The 24,870-nt window shown below is 43.0% G+C and overlaps 1 protein-coding gene across 7 annotated transcripts in view; it reads left to right on the top strand.

Annotated features, from left to right (window-relative positions):
- The window catches only part of Filip1 (filamin A interacting protein 1), a 161,033-nt gene that overhangs the window by 108,029 nt on the left and 28,134 nt on the right, over positions 1-24,870 (top strand). For all 7 annotated transcript variants that reach the window (XM_087560481.1, XM_087560482.1, XM_087560483.1 and 4 more), the window contains 1 exon segment: positions 9,080-9,258. In XM_087560481.1, the coding sequence (XP_087416607.1) occupies positions 9,080-9,258 (179 nt within the window).

Here is a 24,870-nt window from a genome sequence, read left to right as displayed (position 1 = left end):
GAGGCAGATGTTCAAGGCTGGCTTTGTCTACATATTGAGTTCCAGGATAGCCAGGGCTACACCAAGAAACCTTGCTTTGAAAAACAAAAAACAAACAAAACAAACAAAACAAAAAAAGACTTCTAGGTACATTCTTTCTTTCCTTAGAAAATTCTTGAGGTTTCCATTTTGCTTCCCCTCTATTCAAATGAGTTATATGTCTAAAATAATAGATTCCCAGTGCAGTTGCACTGTTCTTCATTAACAGCCATTCATCTATGATGAGTCACCTCTTAAAAACCCAAAACCCAAAGTCAGTGCACAGAGCATGAATCTGCAGGATATATTGCTGAGGGTGGGAGGTGTCAATCTTCAGTCACTTAACAAGTTCTATAGAGCCAAGAAAAAGAAAGAAAGAAAGAATGAAAGGGAGGAAGGAAGGAAGGAAAAATATCTGTCAGATCTGATCATATTACCCATGCAAGTTTTACATGCAGAATTTAAGATTGAAAGCTAGATGCCACACTAATGCTTTAAGCAGAGTTCACCACACTGGGCAGGAATTCCTCAGCCTGTACTGAATCTGGAAGACTATCTCCTCATAATGCCACCATGATTACAATGAACTGTATGACAAATGTTGAGATGAACATTAGTCACAGCCACTCCAATAGCCCACTCCAGTGGTCCAACCTAAGACTATCACTGCCTTAAAGCCCGTGTGGTCAAGGCCAAGGCCTGCTGTGTGCTGAGGCCACACCAGAACATTTGATATTTCTGTGTGCTGTTATTCTATATGGATGCCCATATTCCATCTCCCATCCAATTCATACGCCATGATCTTCCCCCATACAGTTCTTTGGCGAGATTGAGATCACAATGGAGACTGGGCTTTCAGAGCTCAATCATGCTACGGTATACAGAATGCAAAATAAATTAAGAGTGACTCTTAGGTACTTGACTCTGTATTCCAAATAGAGCCTTAAATAAGCATGGCCTTGTCCCTTGATGGGGGCAATAGTGACAGAGACAGAGCAGAGCTGCCCTTCAAATGATTTTCCAGGCTTGTCAAAGGCACAGAAAGAAGTTTGGCTGCCAAACTGTAAATAAAGGTCTGGGCACTATGAGTTATCAGTTTTTCAACCAGTCTCCATTTGACATCTACCCCAAAGCAAAGACAAGACAGGAGGGTCAAGTGACTCCCATTTTATTAGCATCCCAGAAACAATCCATTCTCAATGAACTGCTCACACACCTGTAAAGAGGACTGTCAAGGTTTCCCGAGATGGAAGGACAAGCATGGAAACCCAGAGGACAGCTTGGGTGTTGACACTCTCTGCAGTCCCGCTCCCCAGGAGGGCTAGGGTGTCATTAATGAGATTGAGAATGGATTGTAATCTCTGGCCTGCCTGGAATAGTGTGCTCAGAAGGGATGGGGAGAAGTAAAGAAATTTTTTTTTTCAGAAAACATGGAACAATGTCAGGTCCTTAGCTCATCACAGCTGGAGGTGGTGCTGGTGGCATCTGGTTGGAAAGATGTTGCTAACATCCCTTGCTGCATGGGATGAGGGGGGAGAGGGTTCTGCTGACCAGTCCCACATGCACAGCCCCACAGTGGGCCACCTCACCTCCGCAGTGCAGGTTAAAAACCTTTGTGCTGGAGTTTGAGAGAAGGGGTAGTGAGCAGGACAGGAGGGGTCAAAATAGTAACATTTGGTCCTCTTGAACAGGCATTTACTAAACATACTTCGTGCAGACGTAGGGGCCATAGTCAGAGCTGAAGGACTCACGAGGTCTGGTCACAAATAGCAACCCTGAGTTAGATGTGTAAGAACTCATTCAGAGAAATGTGCTCTTTAAATGTTCCCAACGGCCTCCCTACATTTAACATGTCTTGAAGGAAAAACAAAAACAGAAACAGAAACAGAAAACAAAATAAAACAAAACCAGAACTCTGGAGCTTTCCTATACTTTCCTTAGAAATTCAGATGATTATAAGCTTATAACAGTAATAATTAATTCCCAGAAGAGAAGTCTGATACATACATACATGTAGATGGTGAGATCTTAGCTTTTCTGAGATGAGGAAGATGTTATCCACTTTCTTTTTTTTTTTTTTATTAACTTGAGTATTTCTTATATACATTTCGAGTGTTATTCCCTTTCCCGGTTTCCGGGCAAACATACCCCTCCCCCCTCCCCTTCCTTATGGGTGTTCCCCTCCCAACCCTCCCCCCATTGCCGCCCTCCCCCCATAGTCTAGTTCACTGGGGGTTCAGTCTTAGCAGGACCCAGGGCTTCCCCTTCCACTGGTGCTCTTACTAGGATATTCATTGCTACCTATGGGGTCAGAGTCCAGGGTCAGTCCATGTATAGTCTTTAGGTAGTGGCTTAGTCCCTGGAAGCTCTGGTTGCTTGGCATTGTTGTACTTTTGGGGTCTCGAGCCCCTTCAAGCTCTTCCAGTTCTTTCTCTGATTCCTTCAATAGGGGACCTATTCTCAGTTCAGTGGTTTGCTGCTGGCATTCGCCTCTGTATTTGCTGTATTCTGGCTGTGTCTCTCAGGAGCGATCTACATCCGGCTCCTGTCGGTCTGCACTTCTTTGCTTCATCCATCTTGTCTAATTGGGTGGCTGTATATGTATGGGCCACATGTGGGGCAGGCTCTGAATGGGTGTTCCTTAAGTCTCTGTTTTAATCTTTGCCTCTCCCTTCCCTGCCAAGGGTATTCTTTTTCCTCATTTAAAGAAGGAGTGAAGCATTCACATTTTGATCATCCGTCTTGAGTTTCGTTTGTTCTAGGGATCTAGGGTAATTCAAGCATTTGGGCTAATAGCCACTTATCAATGAGTGCATACCATGTATGTCTTTCTGTGATTGGGTTAGCTCACTCAGGATGATATTTTCCAGTTCCAACCATTTGCCTACGAATTTCATAAACTCGTTGTTTTTGATAGCTGAGTAATATTCCATTGTGTAGATGTACCACATTTTCTGTATCCATTCCTCTGTTGAAGGGCATCTGGGTTCTTTCCATTTTCTGGCTATTATAAATAAGGCTGCGATGAACATAGTGGAGCACGTGTCTCTTTTATATGTTGAGGCATCTTTTGGTTATATGCCCAAGAGAGGTATAGCTGGATCCTCAGGCAGTTCAATGTCCAATTTTCTGAGGAACCTCCAGACTGATTTCCAGAATGGTTTTACCAGTCTGCAATCCCACCAACAATGGAGGAGTGTTCCTCTTTCTCCACATCCTCGCCAGCATCTGTTGTCACCTGAGTTTTTGATCTTAGCCAATCGCACTGGTGTGAGGTGAAATCTCAGGGTTGTTTTGATTTGCATTTCCCTTATGACTAAAGATGTTGAACATTTCTTTAGGTGTTTCTCAGCCATTCGGCATTCCTCAGCTGTGAATTCTTTGTTTAGCTCTGAACCCCATTTTTTAATAGGGTTATTTGTTTCCCTGCGGTCTAACTTCTTGAGTTCTTTCTATATTTTGGATATAAGGCCTCTATCTGTTGTAGGATTGGTAAAGATCTTTTCCCAATCTGTTGGTTGCCGTTTTGTCCTAACCACAGTGTCCTTTGCCTTACAGAAGCTTTGCAGTTTTATGAGATCCCATTTGTCGATTCTTGATCTTAGAGCATAAGCCATTGGTGTTTTGTTCAGGAAATTTTTTCCAGTGCCCATGTGTTCCAGATGTTTCCCTAGTTTTTCTTCTATTAGTTTGAGTGTGTCTGGTTTGATGTGGAGGTCCTTGATCCACTTGGACTTAAGCTTTGTACAGGGTGATAAGGATGGATCGATCTGCATTCTTCTACATGTTGCCCTCCAGTTGAACCAGCACCATTTGCTGAAAATGCTATCTTTTTTCCATTGGATGGTTTTGGCTCCTTTGTCAAAAATCAAGTGACCATAGGTGTGTGGGTTCATTTCTGGGTCTTCAATTCTATTCCATTGGTCTATCTGTCTGTCTCTGTACCAATACCATGCAGTTTTTATCACTATTGCTCTGTAATACTGCTTGAGTTCAGGGATAGTGATTCCCCCTGAAGTCCTTTTATTGTTGAGGATAGCTTTAGCTATCTTGGGTTTTTTGTTATTCCAGATGAATTTGCAAATTGTTCTGTCTAACTCTTTGAAGAATTGGATTGGTATTTTGATGGGGATTGCATTGAATCTGTAGATTGCTTTTGGTAAAATGGCCATTTTTACTATATTAATCCTGCCAATCCATGAGCATGGGAGATCTTTCCATCTTCTGAGGTCTTCTTCAATTTCTTTCCTCAGTGTCTTGAAGTTCTTATTGTACAGATCTTTTACTTGCTTGGTTAAAGTCACACCGAGGTACTTTATATTATTTGGGTCTATTATGAAGGGTGTCGTTTCCCTAATTTCTTTCTCGGCTTGTTTCTCTTTTGTATAGAGGAAGGCAACTGATTTATTTGAGTTAATTTTATACCCAGCCACTTTGCTGAAGTTGTTTATCAGCTTTAGTAGTTCTCTGGTGGAACTTTTGGGATCACTTAAATATACTATCATGTCATCTGCAAATAGTGATATTTTGACCTCTTCTTTTCCGATCTGTATCCCCTTGATCTCCTTTTGTTGTCTGATTGCTCTGGCTAGAACTTCAAGAACTATATTGAATAAGTAGGGAGAGAGTGGGCAGCCTTGTCTAGTCCCTGATTTTAGTGGGATTGCTTCAAGTTTCTCTCCATTTAGTTTAATGTTAGCAACTGGTTTGCTGTATATGGCTTTTACTATGTTTAGGTATGGGCCTTGAATTCCTATTCTTTCCAGGACTTTTATCATGAAGGGGTGTTGAATTTTGTCAAATGCTTTCTCAGCATCTAATGAAATGATCATGTGGTTCTGTTCTTTCAGTTTGTTTATATAATGGATCACGTTGATGGTTTTCCGTATATTAAACCATCCCTGCATGCCTGGGATGAAGCCTACTTGATCATGGTGGATGATTGTTTTGATGTGCTCTTGAATTCGGTTTGCCAGAATTTTATTGAGTATTTTTGCGTCGATATTCATAAGGGAAATTGGTCTGAAGTTCTCTTTCTTTGTTGTGTCTTTGTGTGGTTTAGGTATAAGAGTAATTGTGGCTTCGTAGAAGGAATTCGGTAGGGCTCCATCTGTTTCAATTTTGTGGAATAGTTTGGATAATATTGGTATGAGGTCTTCTATGAAGGTTTGATAGAATTCTGCACTAAACCCGTCTGGACCTGGGCTCTTTTTGGTTGGGAGACCTTTAATGACTGCTTCTATTTCCTTAGGAGTTATGGGGTTGTTTAACTGGTTTATCTGTTCCTGATTTAACTTCGATACCTGGTATCTGTCTAGGAAATTGTCCATTTCCTGAAGATTTTCAAATTTTGTTGAATATAGGTTTTTATAGTAAGATCTGATGATTTTTTGAATTTCCTCTGAATCTGTAGTTATGTCTCCCTTTTCATTTCTGATTTTGTTAATTTGGACGCACTCTCTGTGTCCTCTCGTTAGTCTGGCTAAGGGTTTATCTATCTTGTTGGTTTTCTCAAAGAACCAACTTTTGGTTCTGTTGATTCTTTCTATGGTCCTTTTTGTTTCTACTTGGTTGATTTCAGCTCTGAGTTTGATTATTTCCTGCCTTCTACTCCTCCTGGGTGTATTTGCTTCTTTTTGTTCTAGAGCTTTTAGGTGTGCTGTCAAGCTGCTGACATATGCTCTTTCCTGTTTCTTTCTGCAGGCACTCAGCGCTATGAGTTTTCCTCTTAGCACAGCTTTCATTGTGTCCCATAAGTTTGGGTATGTTGTACCTTCATTTTCATTAAATTCTAAAAAGTTTTTAATTTCTTTCTTTATTTCTTCCTTGACCAGGTTATCATTGAGTAGAGCATTGTTCAATTTCCACGTATATGTGGGCATTCTTCCCTTATTGTTATTGAAGACCAGTTTTAGGCCGTGGTGGTCCAATAGCACGCATGGGATTATTTCTATCTTTCTGTACCTGTTGAGGCCCGTTTTTTGACCAATTATATGGTCAATTTTGGAGAAAGTACCATGAGGAGCTGAGAAGAAGGTATATCCTTTTGCTTTAGGATAGAATGTTCTATAAATATCCGTTAAGTCCATTTGGCTCATGACTTCTCTTAGTCTGTCGACATCACTGTTTAATTTCTGTTTCCATGATCTGTCCATTGATGAGAGTGGGGTGTTGAAATCTCCCACTATTATTGTGTGAGGTGCAATGTGTGTTTTGAGCTTTAGTAAGGTTTCTTTTACGTATGTAGGTGCCCTTGTATTTGGGGCATAGATATTTAGGATTGAGAGTTCATCTTGGTGGATTTTTCCTTTGATGAATATGAAGTGTCCTTCCTTATCTTTTTTGATGACTTTTAGTTGGAAATTGATTTTATTTGATATTAGAATGGCTACTCCAGCTTGCTTCTTCTGACCATTTGCTTGGAAAGTTGTTTTCCAGCCTTTCACTCTGAGGTAGTGTCTGTCTTTGTCTCTGAGGTGTGTTTCTTGTAGGCAGCAGAATGCAGGGTCCTCGTTGCGTATCCAGTTTGTTAATCTATGTCTTTTTATTGGGGAGTTGAGGCCATTGATATTGAGAGATATTAAGGAATAGTGATTATTGTTTCCCTTTATATTCATATTTGGATGTGAGGTTATGTTTGTGTGCTTTCATTCTCTTTGTTTTGTTGCCAAGACGATTAGTTTCTTGCTTCTTCTAGGGTATAGCTTGCCTCCTTATGTTGGGCTTTACCATTTATTATCCTTTGTAGTGCTGGATTTGTAGAAAGATATTGTGTAAATTTGGTTTTGTCATGGAATATCTTGGTTTCTCCATCAATGTTAATTGAGAGTTTTGCTGGATACAGTAACCTGGGCTGGCATTTGTGTTCTCTTAGGGTCTGTATGACATCAGTCCAGGATCTTCTGGCCTTCATAGTTTCTGGCGAGAAGTCTGGTGTGATTCTGATAGGTCTCCCTTTATATGTTACTTGACCTTTTTCCCTTACTGCTTTTAATATTCTTTCTTTATTTTGTGCGTTTGGTGTTTTGACAATTATGTGACGGGAGGTGTTTCTTTTCTGGTCCAATCTATTTGGAGTTCTGTAGGCTTCTTGTATGTCTATGGGTATCTCTTTTTTTAGGTTAGGGAAGTTTTCTTCTATGATTTTGTTGAAGATATTTACTGGTCCTTTGAGCTGGGAGTCTTCACTCTCTTCTATACCTATTATCCTTAGGTTTGATCTTCTCATTGAGTCCTGGATTTCCTGTATGTTTTGGACCAGTAGCTTTTTCCGCTTTACATTATCTTTGACAGTTGAGTCAATGATTTCTATGGAATCTTCTGCTCCTGAGATTCTCTCTTCCATCTCTTGTATTCTGTTGGTGAAGCTTGTATCTACAGCTCCTTGTCTCTTCTTTTGGTTTTCTATATCCAGGGTTGTTTCCATGTGTTCTTTCTTGATTGCTTCTATTTCCATTTTTAATTCCTTCAACTGTTTGATTGTGTTTTCCTGGAATTCTTTCAGGGATTTTTGCGATTCCTCTCTGTAGGCTTCTACTTGTTTATTAATGTTTTCCTGTGTTTCCCTAAGTGTGTTCATGTCTTTCTTGAAGTCCTCCAGCATCATGATCAAATATGATTTTGAAACTAGATCTTGCTTTTCTGGTGTGTTTGGATATTCCATGTTTGTTTTGGTGGGAGAATTGGGCTCCGATGATGGCATGTAGTCTTGGTTTCTGTTGCTTGGGTTCCTGCGCTTGCCTCTCGCCATCAGATTATCTCTAGTGTTACTTTGTTCTGCTATTTCTGACAGTGGCTAGACTGTCCTATAAGCCTGTGTGTCAGGAGTGCTGTAGACCTGTTTTCCTCTCTTTCAGTCAGTTATGGGGACAGAGTGTTCTGCTTTCGGGCGTGTAGTTTTTCCTCTCTACAGGTCTTCAGCTGTTCCTGTGGGCCTGTGTCTTGAGTTCACCAGGCAGCTTTCTTGCAGCAGAAAATTTGGTCTTACCTGTGGTCCCGAGGCTCAAGTTCGCTTGTGGGGTGCTGCCCAGGGGCTCTCTGCAGCGGCAGCAACCAGGAAGACCTGTGCTGCCCCTTCCGGGAGCTTCAGTGCACCAGGGTTCCAGATGGTCTTTGGCTTTTTCCTCTGGCGTCCGAGATGTGTGTGCAGGGAGCAGTCTCTTCTGGTTTCCCAGGCTTGTCTGCCTCTCTGAAGGTTTAGCTCTCCCTCCCACGGGATTTGGGTGCAGAGAACTGTTTATCCAGTCTGTTTCTTTCCAGTTCCGGCAGTGTCTCAGGCAGGTGTCCTGCCGCTCCTGGGCCCTCCCCCACGGGAGCCCAGAGGCCTTATACAGATTCCTCTTGGGCCAGGGATGTGGGCAGGGGTGAGCAGTGTTGGTGGTCTCTTCCGCTCTGCAGCCTCAGGAGTGCCCACCTGACCAGGCGGTTGGGTCTCTCTCTCACCGGGTCTGGGAGCAGAGAGCTGCTGCGGGCCGGGATCCGCGGGTGTTATCCACTTTCTGAGGAATAATGTATTCTAAAATTTAGTGAGTCCACTCCAGAAGGCCGGCAGGTAAATTGTAGCATTGTGAACAGGGTATAAGCACACACTTTTAATTTTGGCATGAAGGAGGCTGAGGCGAGGAGATTTGAAGCTGGAGGCCAGCCAGTGCTGCATAACAAGACGGAGTCTCAAACGACAAACCAAAAGCTTACGGATTGTTATGGCTAGTTTTGTTGTTGTTGTTTTGTTTTGTTTTGTTTTGTTTTAGTTTGTTTAAGAAAGGGTTTTCCTGTGTAGCCCTGGCTGTCCTGGAATTCACTTTGTAGACCAGGAGGGTCTCAAACTCCAAGATCTGCCTGCTTCTGCCTCCAGAGTGCTGGGATTAAGGGCGTGTACCACAATGTACTATTACGGCTAGTTTATAAAGCCAATTGGCATTGAGAAAATAGCAGAAGGAGGAGGCAGTTTCCCCAGCAATGTTCTCCATCAGGTCGGAATCCCTTAGGCCAGTGTTAGCAATTTGCAGTCAGTGCCGATGGAGTCAGGCGGTTAAACTCTTTCCGGGTTTTGCTCTCTCAGCTGGACAGACTGGAGGAAAAGCAGAAGGAGACGTACCGCCGCATGCTAGAGCAGCTGCTGCTGGCTGAGAAGTGTCACAGGCGCACCGTGTACGAGCTGGAGAACGAGAAGCACAAGCACACTGACTACATGAACAAGAGCGACGACTTCACCAACCTGCTGGAGCAGGAGCGAGAGAGGTAACCTACGCGCAGGCGCCCGTCACATCTGGGTCCCCTAGAACTGGAGTTGTAAATGACTGTGAGCTACTGCGTGGGTGATGGAAACCAAATCCACATGTGCTATAAGAGCAACGAGTGCTTTCAACTCCTGAGCCACCTCTACAGCCCTAGGTCCACACTTTACATTTTTAAGAAACCAAACCAAAACCGTTCTACCATGACCCACCGGCCATCGGTCTTGGAGCCCTGACTAGGGCCTGTGAGGGGAGGAAAAAATGACAGACACACAGACACATGTACAGAGAAACTGTGGTCAGGTTGGGTGTGTGCACCCTGATGGAGTAGCACCTATTGCTACAACCCGGAACCTTAGCGTGTTCGTTATGTACTTGGGTGGGGGGAGCCAGTTTCTGTAGGAAATCTCTATGGCTGGTTTCATACAGTGAACATCCAAGGGGAGGAAGCGGCAGGTGCTAGGTTTTTTGCGCAAACTGGTCAATGGTTTGCACCGCCCAGGAGGAAAACTTTGTCATTCCTCCAAGCCTCACCTGGGAAAGGTTTTGACCCACCTTTGGGGCTGAGGTATTAGAGTCCTAGACATGGCTGCCCCCATGCCAACAATCAAAATTCACTAAAGACTTTACTCATCCAGGGCATCCTCTGCTCCCTAGAGTTCACCCTACACATCTACTCTCGTAGCACTGTTTCTGTAAACCACAGCCCGTCAACCAGAAGCAGAGATCTCAGTGGTAAAGCTTTCTACATAGCTGCTGGACTCACTCATTTATATCTCTCCTGTCCTTCCATCAAATGGTTACTTCTTTGATGAAACCACTGACATTGAACTGCTTGTAACCCCCACCCTTTGGGATGTGGAGGCAGAAGGCTCAGGGCCAGCCTCAGCAATATAACAAGTTCAAGGTCAGTCTGTGCTACATGAAAGCTTGTCTCAAAAACAAAACAAAACAACAACAAAAATCAAACAACAAACCAAAACCAACACATGATACCAAACAGGTTGAATTTATAAAGTTTAAAAAAATATGTAATTGGTAATGTTACCTCTTCCTGGGTTTAGGGGGAGAAATGGAAAGAAAGCAATTAGGTTATATGTCCTATGTTCCTAAATGACAGTTTCTTTGTGTTTCTTTTAAATTGCAGTTAGCCAAGGCTCGCTTGTTTGAACAGATGAGCTGGTTAAGCATTTCTGGTAACCTTGGGTAACCAGGGAGAATAAGCCCCTGCCCTCAGTTTGAGAACTATCTGGTCTTAAACTGTAGATCCAGCATGATAGGAAGCCCTGCTAGGGCAATTAGACCCCCCTCTCCCGGTTCCTTGGCCTCTCAGCATTTGGAAAGTAGAATCAGGAGGATCAGGAATGGAAGGCTAGCTAACCTTGGCTACATAGTGAGTTAGAGGACATGCCAGGCTACCTGAGTTACTACCTTAAAAACCCAGGGATTGGAGAGATGGTTTGAAAATTAAGGTGCTCACTGGTTTTGCAGAGGACCCTAGTTCTGTTCCTAGCATATGTGTGGTTATCTCAGAATCATCGGTAACTCCATTCCCAGGTGGTTTCCAAACTACCCCACTAAAATGCTCTGGGTTGGTCCTGCTTTTGAAGTGAGCATTTGTATTTAAATCTTAAGGACCTGGCAGGACATCAGGTCACCCATACTGTGGCTCTACCTCTCTGGGCTTCCTAGCCTCTCTCTCCCCATCTCTGGCCTCCCTCTGTCTGAATGTCCATCCTCCTTCTCCTGACTCCCGAGCATCACTCTACCCCCTCCCCCCCCTCCCTGGTCCCCCTCCTCCCTCTCCTGGTGCCTGTTCCTCTCACCTCTCTCCTGGAAAGTTACACTTCAGAGCATTAGCTGGGGTCCTAAGGGACTACGACAAGTCTTTGCTCACATGTTTCCCTTCCCTTCTCCTCTTCCCTATCTTAGAGTTTCTATTGCTACAACAAAACACCATGAACAACAAGCTTACTGTCTTGCTTCACATGGCTTGCTCAACCTTTCTTAAAGAACCCAAGACACCAGCCCAGTAATAGCACCGCTCACAATAGGCTGGGCCTCCTCCCAGTGACCACTAATTGAGAAAATGCATTATAGCTTGATCTAAGGAGGCATTTCCTCAAATGAGGCTCCTTTCTCTCGAATGACTCTAGCTTGTGTCAAGTAGACACACAAAACCAGCCAGTTCGCACCTCCAAAGCCTTTTTGTTAGTAACAAACAAACAGCCAAGAATGTCCCTTCAGGTGCCTCTGTGTCTATTCTGAGAATGTGCAAAGAAGAAAGCGTTGTGATGTCCCAGGGGCTTTGTCCATGTTCGCTAAGCTTGTCCCTCTTGTCCCTCTGGGTGTGGAAGGGTAAGGTGCCTCACCCCTACCCCAACACACACACACACACACACACACACACACACACACACACACAGACACACACACACAGACACACACACACAGTAAGTGAATATGAGCGAGAGAGAGAATGAGAGAGAGAGAGAGACTGACTCTCCTGCACCTGCAATATTTAAACTTTATTTTCTTTACTTGTACTTCTCCACTATAGAGTCCTCCTTTTTCTAGACAATGGTTTATGTTGATAAAAAGGGACCCGTAATATGTCTCAGAAGCAGGTATTGGTGAGTCCACATCTAGACATCTATTGAACACCGAAACCCTAGGTGTTGGGCATTGCCTAAAGCTTCCGAGTTTAGTCCCTATGGGTGCCAAACTGGATTCACGTAAACTGAGAACTTGTGCAAAATGTCTTGTTGTCCCGGGGAAGGGGGTTCTCTCTATCATTCAGGGTTTTTTGTTCAAAGTATATCACAAAAGCTTAAAAAGCAGAGTTGTGGTTGTAGAAAAATATAAAGAGAGGTATCAATGGTGTCTCAGGGCTATCAGCATCTACTCTAGAGCAGTCGATTGCCAGAGTATCCCCAGGACTGGTTTTGAAGCAGCTTTGGAACAGCATATCTGGTATGTTTTCTTAGGATGCATTGTGAGGGGGTGATTATAGTGAAGCCTCCTCACCCATCATCCCCTTGCCCTTTGACTGTAAAGACAATGCAGAAATGATTTTCACCCTTCAAGAGTTCTTCAGTTCATCTGGTACAGGAGTTCTCCAAATTAAGTATTACAAATGGAAAGTACGATATTCTCTGCTTTCTGTGCTATGCTAACAGACTGGTCATGAATTATTATCACCATATACTACACAGAGTCCCAAGTTGGAAAGAGAAAATGCCATGAAAAGGGCATTGGTTTAACTTGAAATTTTAATAATAGAGATGAAAACATCTTGTGCCAATAAGATTGGATAAAGGAAGCTTCCTTGATTGAATAATACGCTACATTCTGTCTGGCCCACATTTCTATTGGCCTTGAGCTTTGAAGGCGTGAGACTGAGCAGGGGAGATCACCTCCAGGGTTTGTATTTTATTCTCTGTCGGAGATGCATGTCTTATTATTTTAATCCTAAGCTTCACTAGGGCTGCTCCAAAAATGCCAGACTACATCAAAAAGAGGCATGTGTGTGTGTGTGTGTGTGTGTGTGTGTGTGTGTGTGTGTGTGTGTATGTATGTATGTATGTTGTGCGCTGTCTAAATCTACCATTGTGAGTATAGGTTTGTAAAGCTTTTGGACTTTATAAACTCAGCTGGAAACAACATAAATATCATCATATAATATTGCAGCAAGGCTTCGGAGTACATGTTCCTGTTTTGTTTTGAGAACTATACAAATCACCATCTCAGGAGAAACTCTTTTACCTTTTCAGTAGAAAGTGTAGTTCTAGGGACCCAAGTGGAGAAGAAATTCCTTTAAATCAGTGTGAAGGTGGGCAAAACCCACTATTTCTTTACTACTTGAAAAAAGAGAGATTTATCTTATGTGTATAAATGTTTGCCTGCATTTGTCTGAACATCACATGTAGCCACAAAGGCCAGAAGATTAGATTCCAAGAAATTGGAATTACAGGTGCTCAAAAGCCACCATGTGGGTGCTGAGACTCAAACCAGGGTCCTCTGCAAGAGTTCTTAACTGCTGAGCCATCTCTCTAGCCACAACCAAGACCTACTATGCCTGAGAACTTGCTCTAGCAGACTGGAATTGTTGGGATTGTTTTAAATCAGAAACCATCTGAGCCCTCTTCTCCAAGCTTAGCGCTTGACTAACAGCTAGTTGAATCAACTTTTCTGATGAGATAGACATACACCACCTTGTTTTCATCTTGCAAAACTGTACTGTTGATTCTTGTCTCCACTGACAAATGGGGAAGCAGATTAAAACTCCTGCCAACAAGTTCCCTTTCCAATAGGTAACTGACAGAGTCAGGTTTGAAAATAACTTTTTTCTGCATCTACCTTCTTTTTCTTAAAGATTTTTTTTATTTTTATTTATATGAGTACACTGCATCTGTCCTCAGATACACATTACAGGAGGGCATCGGATCCCATTACAGATGGTTGTGAGCCACCATGTGGTTGCTGGGAATTGAACTCAGGACCTCTGGAAGAGCAGTCAGTGTTCTTAACCGCTGAGCCATGTCTCCAGCCCTGCATCTACTTTCTTACCTTCTGAATAAGAGAACACTTCCCTTCTCCCAATGTATGGAGGAGGAAGAAGTAGATGACTTAGAAACGAGGTCAGACATTGACTTCATGGAGTTTAAACTTGATCAGGAAAGTTACCACTTACGATTTTTAGTCTGATGACCAAGAAAATTGCTACAGCTTTGTTTTCTGATTTGTTTTGATGTGTGTGTTGTTGATGTTGTTTGTTGTTTCCTTGGTTTTGAGACAGGGTCCCATAATGTCACGTGGAATGTTGTTCTGAAAGTCACTATGTAGATTAGGCTGACTTTGAACTGACAGCCATCTGCTTGTCTCTGGCTCCTGGGTGCTAGGATTAAAGGAGTGGTCCACCATTTCTGGGTTGGGGACGGGCATCTTTTAAGAAAGGAGAGGAATTAGAATTCTGAAGTCTAATGACCAGCACACAAAGAATGGTTGATGGGGCTGGGGGTGGGAGTGGGGAATACCATAAAAATGCAATGAAGGAAGGCTTGGGCAGAAGGAAGACAATGAAGCAGTGCTGTGAAAATACAGAAAGGCCTCAACAAAAAAGGGTTCAATCATGGGATTCTCAGAGCTGAGAGTCCCCTTAAGTCTTTTTTCTCCTGGGCCAATGCACTCAAGGCTACTTCCCACTTTCCTTTCTATTACAGTCGGTGTATCTGGTTTTACGTTGAGGTTCTCGATTCACTTAGACTTGAGTTTTGGGTAGAGTAAATATGGATCAATACACATTCTTCTACATGCAGACTGCCAGTTAGACCAGCACCATTTGTTGAAGATTCTTTCTTCTGTATGGTCTTGGCTTCTTTGTCAAAAATCAAGTGTCTGTAGCTCTGTGGGTTTATTTCTGGGTTTCTGATTCAATTACATTGATCTACTTATCTGTTTTTGTACCAATACTATGCGGGGTTTTTTAATTTTTGCTTTTTGTTTGTTTGTTTTTTGTTTTTTACCACTATTGCTCTGCAGCACAGTTTGAGGTCAGGAATGGTGATTCCTCCAGTTCTTTTACTGTTCAGTATTGTTTTTGCTATTCTCATATTCCATATAAATTTGAGAATTGCTTTTTCTATCTCTGTGAAGAATTGAGTTGGAAATTTGATGGGGATTGCACTGAAACTGCAGGTTGCTTTTGGTATAGGATGTCCATTTTAACTCTATCAATCCTACCGATCCATCAGCATGGGGGATCTGTCCATCTTCTGAAGTATTCTTCCATTTCTTTCTTGAGAGACTTGAAGTTCTTCTCATTCAGATCTTTGACTTGCTTGGTTAGAGTCACACCAAGATATTTTATATTATTTGTGGCTATTATGATGGGTGTTGTTTCCATAATTTCTTTCTCAGCCCATTTATCCTTTGAGAAGTAGAAGGCTACTGATTTGTTTGAGTTAATTTTATACCCAGTCACTATGCTGAAGCTGTTTATCAGCTGAAGTTCTTCGGTAGAATTTTGGGGATAGCTTATGTATATACAATCATACCATCTGCAAATAGTGATACCTTGACTTCTTTTGTTGTCTTATGGCTTTAGTTAGAACTTCAAACACTATATTGAATAGATACAGAAAGTGGGGACAGCCTTGTTCCTGATTTTAGTGGAATTGCTTCAAGATTCTCTCCATTTAATTTGATGTTGGCTATTGATTTACCGTATGTTGCTTTTAATATATTTAGGTATGAACCTTGAATTCCTGATCTCTCCAAGACTTTTACCATGAAGAGGTGTTGGATTTTGTGTAAGGCTATTTCAGTATCTAATGATATGATATTGTGTGATTTTCTTTGAAATTTTTTATGTGGTGGATTGCATTGATAGATTTTCATATATCAAATCATTTCTGTATCCCTGGGATGAAGCCTACCTGATTATGGTGAATGATGTTTTTATGTGTTCTTGGAACCAGTTTTTGAGCATTTTATTGAGTATTTTTGCATCTCTGTGCCTTTTTGGCTGTAGGATGACAAACTCTGGAGTTCTGCTCCAAATTGGCCACTGTTAAACCATTGGGTGTTGTTGTAAAATATAAAAAATAATAAAAAGTATGGCTGTCTTTTACCTCGCTAGGTTCAGCACTGCAGTGCCCCAAGATATCTGCTAGATACCTTGGTGGAAACATCCCAACTCCGCAGCGGCCCAGTGTCTCCTGCTGCCGCAGTTTCCTACACTCAAAACGTCACATAAAAGGACACACAGCACAATGATCTTTGTCCCGATTGGTAAGATATAATTGCCCACTTAAACATACAAAGCCCAGTACTATCCACCCCTTAAGAACATTAATAACAACCTGTAAATACACAGAGCAGAATCTTAACATCATCTGCCATGGCTTCTCTCCCCCTCCCTCCTCTCTCTTCCCTTTTCCGTTCCAGTCTTCTCCTCTTCCTTCGAACTTCTCTCCCACCCATCCTTCCTTCTCCAATGACAGGCCTCCTTCTATCCTGTACCTGCCCCTTACCTGTATTTTACAAATTCAATGGGAGAAGGTTCTGGTGAAGTCACCTGAGTCCTGAGCACATGACTAGGCAGCTGTCCTTGGGGCAGTGGAATTAGCATCAAAATACAGACAACTTCAGGGCAAACCACAATAATCAGGTCAGTGTGTTTTCAGTCCATGCACCAAGAAAGAGTTAAGGAAAGTGCTGGAAAAACCGTGCTGAGTCTTAGCACCTCAGTGAGTGACTGTATTAGGTTTCTATTTCTGCCTGTTGTCCATGGTGGAAGGAGGTCCTCAGATTAGCATTCCAAATCCTGGATTCTGAGAGGGAGCCGGAACTTGGGTGGTGCTGTTTCAAGTGTTTGCTCTCCTCTCCTCTCTGGCTCCTTAACCAAGTGCGCAGTCTCTTTTCCAAGAATGCTTGTGTTTGGAAAGTGCTTCGTGGTGGTGAAAAGTTTGAACAGGAAAGATTAATCAAAGGTTGGGTCTTTCATGCTCAGCGCACAACATGTTTAGTTCTTGGATGTGAGCTCTTAGCCAGGAAACTGGTTAAATAATATTCAGGGACTGAATTTGAGCTCCAGCTGCAACTAAAAGTCAAGTCAATCTCAACTGGTTCCTTTCCAGTCCAGAAACACTGTGCCATGAGGATTCTCCTCCTATTTCTGTATGGCTCCTGAAGAGTAAGCGTTTACAAAGTAATTGGTATTTTTGTTTGTTGTTTGCATGAGTGGTTATTTTGAGATGAGGTCTCACACAGTGCTGCCTGGCCTCGAACTTATTACGTAGCTGAGGATGGCCTTGAACTTCTGATGATCCTCTTGCTTTCACCTCCTAACTGCTGGGACTGCATGCATGTTCCACCATGCCCAACTAGACTGTTTTCTGATTTTTGGGACAGGGTCTCATGTAGCCGAAGCTGCCTTTTAACTCAACGTAGCCAAAGATGCCCCCAAGCTCCTGTTTATCCTGCCTCTATAACTGGAATACTAGAGTTTGTCTTGCCCGTCACCACAGACTCCAATGACCAGAGACAGGAACTGAATTGAACAAAGCCATGCTTTATTCAGAAAGCTGGCAATCTGAGAAGAGAGAAGACAACATCCCTAAATCTCTAGCTAGTGCACTCCACAAAGGCAGTGTGGGTATTCCACAGTTTAGCCTTGACTCTCTGGGCTGTCAGTCAACCTCGTCTGAGCTTTTGATGTTGTTGCTTCTGGCCATGTTGCTGCCTGCACTTCCTCCTTACCCCCTCATTATGTCCCTTGTTACCCACCCTTCTATGAAGTGCAGTTACTTATTCCCAAAGCTGCTGAGCTTCGTGTTTCTCCTGTGGCACATCTCCGTTAAAGGCTAACTCAGAGCAAAGTGTTAGCAGTGTGATCTGCGGATTCCTTGCTACAGCATGAAGAAGTGCAAGTACGCTCTAGAATATGTAGTAAAAAGAAGTAATATTTAAAAAAAAATCCTGGTATGGGGTTCTACCCGCCTTAGACCATTTAGGTTTCTGGATGAAAGACACACACACAGACATAAAGACACACAGAGACAGACAGACAGACAGACAGACAGACAGACAGACAGACAGACAGACACAGAAACGCAGACACACAGACTCACACACAGACACACAGACACAGATATAGACACACACACACACACAGAAACGCAGACACACAGACTCACACACAGACAGACAGACAGACACACACACACACAGAGAGAGAGAAACGCAGACACACAGACTCACACACAGACACAGACACAGACACACACACACACGCACGGCCTTTGTATAATAGCAGGGGGCAGCTGCCTACCTCCATGTTACCTTCCCATCTATGACCCTAAACTATCACTATATCACTATTTACTCTGTTCCAGCTGGACTGCTCTTAACTCCAATCAGGCAGTCCTCTGGGCCATGTTATTTTGGACCCTAGAGCATGGCACCTCTCTTGCTCCTGCAGTTTCTTCTTCTATCTCTCTTCTCTGTGGTTCTCAACCCTGCCTATGTCTCTTCTCCCCAGCTATTGGCTGGCGGCATCTTTATTCACCAATCAGAATCAAGTTAGGGGCAGGGTGCTGGGAGCTAGTGTAGAGTCCAGGATTTGGAGGGTGGGTATCCTTACCCATCCTTTCTGGTACCTGTAACTCCCACTTCCCAAGCACAGGGATGACTGACGAGTGTGTACTGTGCTCGGCTTATGCTTTTCCTTAAGTGATTAAGAAAACACATTGGTCTGACTTGAAATATAAAGGAAACTAGACGTGATGGGCTACAGCCCTCCCACATCTAGTATGCGAGTAGAAAGGGGCAATATTTTGTTATACTTAACCTTCACCATTTCTTCCAGTGTCAAGAAATCCTGTATTCTAAATGTTCTTACTGCATGCCTGAGCTATGTCCCCTTCCTTCCCTCCAGGGCTTTCTGATTTGCTCAGGTCTTTACTGTTTTCAGGTTTGTCTGATATCTCCTGATATCTGTAACTCCTGGGAATTTGGGGTCTCAGAGGAAGAGGCATAGTAGCGTGTAGTGCCACACTTAAATATAACAGACGATACATCTCTAGGCCTCCAGGACGAGATCCCGGAAGAGACCCTAACTGCTCCGGCTTCCGTCTTGTCCCTGTCTGCCCTCTCTTCTTTGTCCCTCTCTGCATCCGTTCTTCAAAGTGTGGAGGAGAACATGAAGTGAGTGCACGCTGAGCTGGCAAGGGACACACCAACTTCCTGTGGGCGATTAGCTGAGCTACGTCTTCCTCACAAAGGCTCAGGAGCCCTGCCCTTCCTATCATCTGCCTGTGTGATCAGTTTGAATCAGGAACAATCCGGAGAAGACTTGGCTTTGAGCCGTCTATTCAGTCACAGGTCCCAGGGGCAGCCAGATGATGCTTGGCTTCAAATTCAGTCCTCTGAAAGGTTTTGACTACTCTTGGCCCACTCAAGACTCAGCCTGGGGGATCTAAATCCTATGAATACTTACCAAGTGCATTACAGAATACTGGAGTATACATTTCAGTTGATTTGTACTAATAAGGCTACTTTTTATAGAGGACAAAAACCTCGTCTTTAAATGAAAAGAAAATCTTCAACTGAAACAATGTTCATTTAATTCATTAAGTAAGGGATGATTGGATAAGCACCCATATTGTCTATTCTGACAGCCCACTTGAATATTAAATATGCCTCACCAACAAAATGTATCTTATACAGAACACTTGGCTGCTTACTAAATTTCCTTTTTCCTGGAGTGGATATTGTAATCACTCAAATCAAAATCCTGATTATTCCTTATCTCTCCACCTCCCAAATGCAAACATTAAAGTGTTGTATGGATGCAGCTTTCAAATTAAACATTGGAATTTGGTCATTTTCTTCCAGGACCACTGCCACTGCCGTATCCCAAAATGAAATCTTGTCTACCCTGCCAACACAGTGCTGATCTGGGAGGTTCCAACAGCTTCCATTAGATGGCTTCTCTACTTATGTCCTCTTCGCTCCCTGTAAACTCTATATATAGCTTGTGTAAACCAAAGCTATCAAAATAAAGTCTGAGTCTTTATGACCGGATAGCAAACTGGGTCTTGTCAACTTGACTCTCCTCTATTGATCTTTTTACAGATACTGGTAAGTCATGGCAAAGGATGTGTCACAGCAAAAGCAATGTCACACTCTGTCACATGGTAGTCTGTCTTTGTGCTCAAAGCACACAGTTGGGTACTGACCCCTGTTTGCACAAAACCACAGACAATATTGATCATAATATAAATATTTTTCTTCCTTCTCTTTTAAAGATTTATTTATTTAACGTATATGAGTACACTGTAGCTGTCTTCAGATACACCAGAAGAGGGCATCAGATCCCATTACAGATGGTTGTGAGCCACCATGTGGTTGCTGGGAATCAAACACAGGACCTCTGGAGGAGCAGTCGGTGCTCTTAACCACTGAACCACTTCTCCAGCTCAACATTTTTCTTCTTATACACATACATATTTGACAGAGTTCTGGGAAAAGTGAGATACTAATAACAATAACAAAATAGGACAAATGTAATGATATACCATAACAAAGATTATTTAATGCATTATGTTTTTATGCCTATAGTTTTCACTTAATATTTGCGGACTATATCTGCAACTCCAGAACCTGATGAATTTTCTAGAGAAGTGGTAGAATTCTCTTCCACGTTTGAAGACACAGAGTCAATTTAAGGCCTGAACCTAGAGCAATACTCCTAAGAACACTAGGCTGTGGTACAAACTTGGTCTTCACACTTTATTCACACAGGGGTGGATGGGTCATCTATCCTGTATCAGTCACTCCTTCACCAGTAAAAATAAACGAATAAAAATAAATTATAGATGGACAGATAGATGGATGGGTGGATGGATGGGTGGATGGATGGATGGGTGGATGGATGGATGGATGGATGGATGGATGGATGGATAGACAGATGGATGGGTGGATGGATGGATGGTTAGGTGGATGGATGGATTGACAGATGGATGGGTGGATGGATGGATGGTTAGGTGGATGGATGGATTGATGGATAGATTGATGGATGGATGGACAGACAGAAAGAAAGAAGGGAAGAAAGAAAGAAAAGAAAGAAAGCAAACTAGGGGAATGGCTTAGCTGGTAAAGTACTTGCTCTACATATGTGTAGGTCAGAGTTTAGATACCCAATACCCATGTACATGCTGGTTAATTGATTACCTACCTATAATCCTAGGGCTTCCAAGGTTAGGAGATGAGATCACAAGGGGAAGCAGGCTATCTAAACTAGCCAAATCATCATCAACTCTTGGCTCAGTAAATACTACAGAGAAAGAATATGAAGGAAGATTCCCAGTGTCCACTTCTGATCTCCATATGCATGTACACACACACACACACACACACACACACACACACACACAAACACACACAAGATTTATAACCTTTCATTGCCAACTAGAAAACCTTCTACGGGGTTGGGGATTTAGCTCAGTGGTAGAGCGCTTGCCTAGGAAGCGCAAGGCCCTGGGTTCGGTCCCCAGCTCCGAAAAAAAAAAAAAAGAAAACCTTCTACTGCACAGTGAAGCCTGTGTCCAATCAGAGCTATGTCTGGAGCCTTTTTCCCTAGTGAAAACCTCCTACCAACAATCCAAATAGACCTGGCATCTGTCTTGTTTTCTCTCCTTGTTCTGGTCACACTGTGGTTTGGAACCTGGAGCCGCCCATGCTCATCCTCATTTAAGGTATTACCTTGTTACACTGCTGTGACTTGACCGGAGTCTCTGAGCTATACGCTTTGCATGGTCAATTTCCTCTAACCCTTCAACCTCAAATGCTGCTCCTCAGGGAAGATCTTTACAGAGTGAGCTCCAATGGTACATCATGTGAACAACTCCATTCCCTCTTCCTTCAGGCACTTAGCACTGGAGTGTGCCTCTCTCAAGATAGAGACTGTGTTCCCAATGGCTGATATGTTCATGCAGGTTAGGTATTTATTGTGAGAGTGAATATAAGATTCTTTCTTAAAGCAGAGTCAGAGAGAAGTGGTTCCTACTTCTCAGGATCTGATAGTGGGGCATTTCTAGACACGGTCTAAGGGGAGTGATGTCACCACTTAAACATTTTCTTTAGCTCCAAGAGGCTCCTAATAACTACTCTCATCTATTGAGACACCATTAATTAATTATCATAAATATCCATTTTAATGAGTCTTAGTATTAAATCAGCCTTGAATGCAGTCATTTAGAGGTGTTAAGAAAGAAACACACGGGGCTGGGGATTTAGCTCAGTGGTAGAGCGCTTACCTAGGAAGCGCAAGGCCCTGGGTTCGGTCCCCAGCTCCGAAAAAAAAGAACCAAAAAAAAAAAAAAAAAAAAAAGAAAGAAACACACGCCTGTGATTGGAAGTCATAGGGTTTTATAAGAAGATTTCCCAGAGATATTTAAATGTTTCCTCTGGCTGTTATTATTTGTTTCTAACTCTTAATTGAGTCTTATCTATTGTTTTGAGCATAATCAGTGTCTCCCTGGGATTGTTAACTCAGGTTTGAATCTCCAGAAACTTAGCGAGTGCAGAATACTGACAAGGAATAAGTTAATCCTGACCCCTAGATTGCTCTTTACCACAAAGGTTTATGGTATCTGTGTCAAAATTAGACAATTTATGTTTGATAGAGGAATTATTATAAAAACAAGTAAGCATATTATTCATTATTTACTGTGGGTCTACGATATGTCAGATTTCCAGGTCTCAACCTACACATTTTCTTTAATTCTCATAATAGCCTTGCAAGTTACAATCCATATCCTTACCATGCAGTGCAGGCGGATGAAGCCAGAGGAGTCAGAAAACACCACTAGCCCCCACCAAATGCTGCCAAGTCCAGACTCAGCCAGTCAATCAAGATGCTCCTCCCACCCAGCGGTTCAGCCACAGGCAGCGGCCTTTATTCGTTCCCTTCTTAAATTTCATTTCCCCATTTGTATTAATGTTGGTGTTAATACCTGTCATTTTTCTTTAACAATGAATGTTACTTTAGGTAACTTTAACCAAAGTAACTCTGTAGCCTAAAACACTCATTCATTCATTCATTCATTCATTCATTCATTCATTCATAATACGGTAACCTTAAAACTTGCAGTAACAATTAGCACTAACTGCACTATCAAGAAGTTAGACATATTCTGAAAGCAAAGGTGAGAGTGAACATGGTGGGTAGGGGAAGGGGGATCCTAAACATCTCCTTCTCCCTCCTCTTCTTCCTCCTCGTTGTCATCTTCTCTTCCTCCTCCTTCTTCCCTTTTATGCTTTAGCATACACTGAGGTCCTCTAGAGTGTACCTGAAAGCCTTCGCCTACTCCTCAAACATTTCACTTAATTCACTTTGAAGTTAATCCGATGAAATTATCCGGTGTTGTGGTTTTACTTGGTAATTTCATATCACAAGCCCCTGCATTTGTGCTAAAAAAAAAAAAAAAAGACACACTGCAGCATTTGAACTCATGACAAAGGAAGGGAGGAAGAAGGAAGGAAAGAAGGAAGGAAGGGAGGAAGGAAGGAAGGAAGGAAGGGAGGGAGGGAGGAAGGAGGGGAGGAAGGAAAGAAGGAAGGAAGGACACACCAGGAAAGAAAGGAAGAAGAGAAAGAAACAAGGGATGGGAGCAATGACTGCTGTTCCAGAGGACAGGGTTTGATTCTCAACATCCACACAGTGATTCATAACTATGACATGGGTATCAGGGAATCTGATGTCTTCTTCCAGCCTCCAAGGGCATTGCACGTGCGTGCGCACGCACACATACACACAGTGTACATGCAGGTAAAATACCCATCCACACAAAATAGATTCCCCAGAGATGTTAAAATCTTTTCGAGGTGTGAGAAAACTGCCTGAAGAGTGTGTGGCCACTCGACAGTAAGCATTTTCTGGCGACAGTGTTATGGGCATTCTGAGTTTGGCCGGCTGGATTCACGTTTGTTTGTGTGGGTAGTAGTTGGTTGGTGTTTTGTTTTGTTTCACTTAAAATTACTTTTATGGCAAAAAAAAATCAGCTGAAAATACCTGTAGAGAAAGAGCTAGGGAGATGGCTCAGCAGATAAAATGTTTATACAGCAACTGTGGGGGCAGAATGAAAGAAAAAAAAGAGGGCGTACCTGCTCCTCAGGGGTTGAGGTTTTTAATACAGATATAAGGAGGAATATACAGGCGGGAACCTCTGGGAGCATCCAGAGTGGACAGGACTGGCAGACTAGACCAGGCCATGCTGGGGAAGGGAGAGGGAGTGAGGGGATTTGGGCCAAAGGCCTGAAGGGCAAAAGACTAAAAGATCAAAAAGGACCATGTACCCAAAATGGATGAGTTATATGGGGGAAGAGTAGCTTGAGGAAGGGCAGCCCAGCCCAATTCCTGGACTGGAGAATTCAGGGTAGCAGGTAGGGTATGCTAGCCAGGAGGACCCTGTAAAAAGTCAGGACTGAGCCATGCTGGGAAAACCTGGTGGCCAGCACCCACTTTGATATGTTAAGAGGCCTCTTAGCCTTTTGTCTGGGTTTGAGACCTAACAAGGACCAGAGTTAGGACCCCCAGAACTCACATCAAAGCCAGGCCGGTATAGTAGCTAGACTGTACACAGTGGGTGGAGACAAGATCCCACAGCGAGATGACTACATAGACTAGCCGAAAGGTTGAGCTCCACATTCAGAGAAAGACGCTGCCTCAGTATATTAAGTGGAGAGTAATTAAGGAAGTCAACTCTGGGTCTCCACAATACACGTGCACACATATGCACATACTTTAAACATCTGTGTCCGCACATCCAGATGTGTATATAGACACATACATACAAATCATCTTTTCCTGAAGACAGAAATCACTCGTAAACTGAAGAGGACTTTGCCATTCCCTCGCTCATACTCGTGCTATCCTTAGCTTCCAGAGAGGGGCCTGCCTTTCCAGCCCAGGGCAGCTCCACCCTTTCTTCTCACAGCCCCTCAGTAAATCTACACAACAATGAACCGTCTAAGGGGAGGATGACATCATCACTTTGTGGTCCCAAGCTGCTTTCCGCGACATCCACCTTGCTTTGTTCCGACGACAGGG

Source organism: Rattus norvegicus, chromosome 8, assembly GCF_021556685.1.
Source record: "Rattus norvegicus strain SHRSP/BbbUtx chromosome 8, alternate assembly SHRSP_T2T, whole genome shotgun sequence".
NCBI classification, from domain to species: Eukaryota; Metazoa; Chordata; class Mammalia; order Rodentia; family Muridae; genus Rattus; species Rattus norvegicus.
This window is presented reverse-complemented; position numbering and strand designations above follow the sequence as displayed.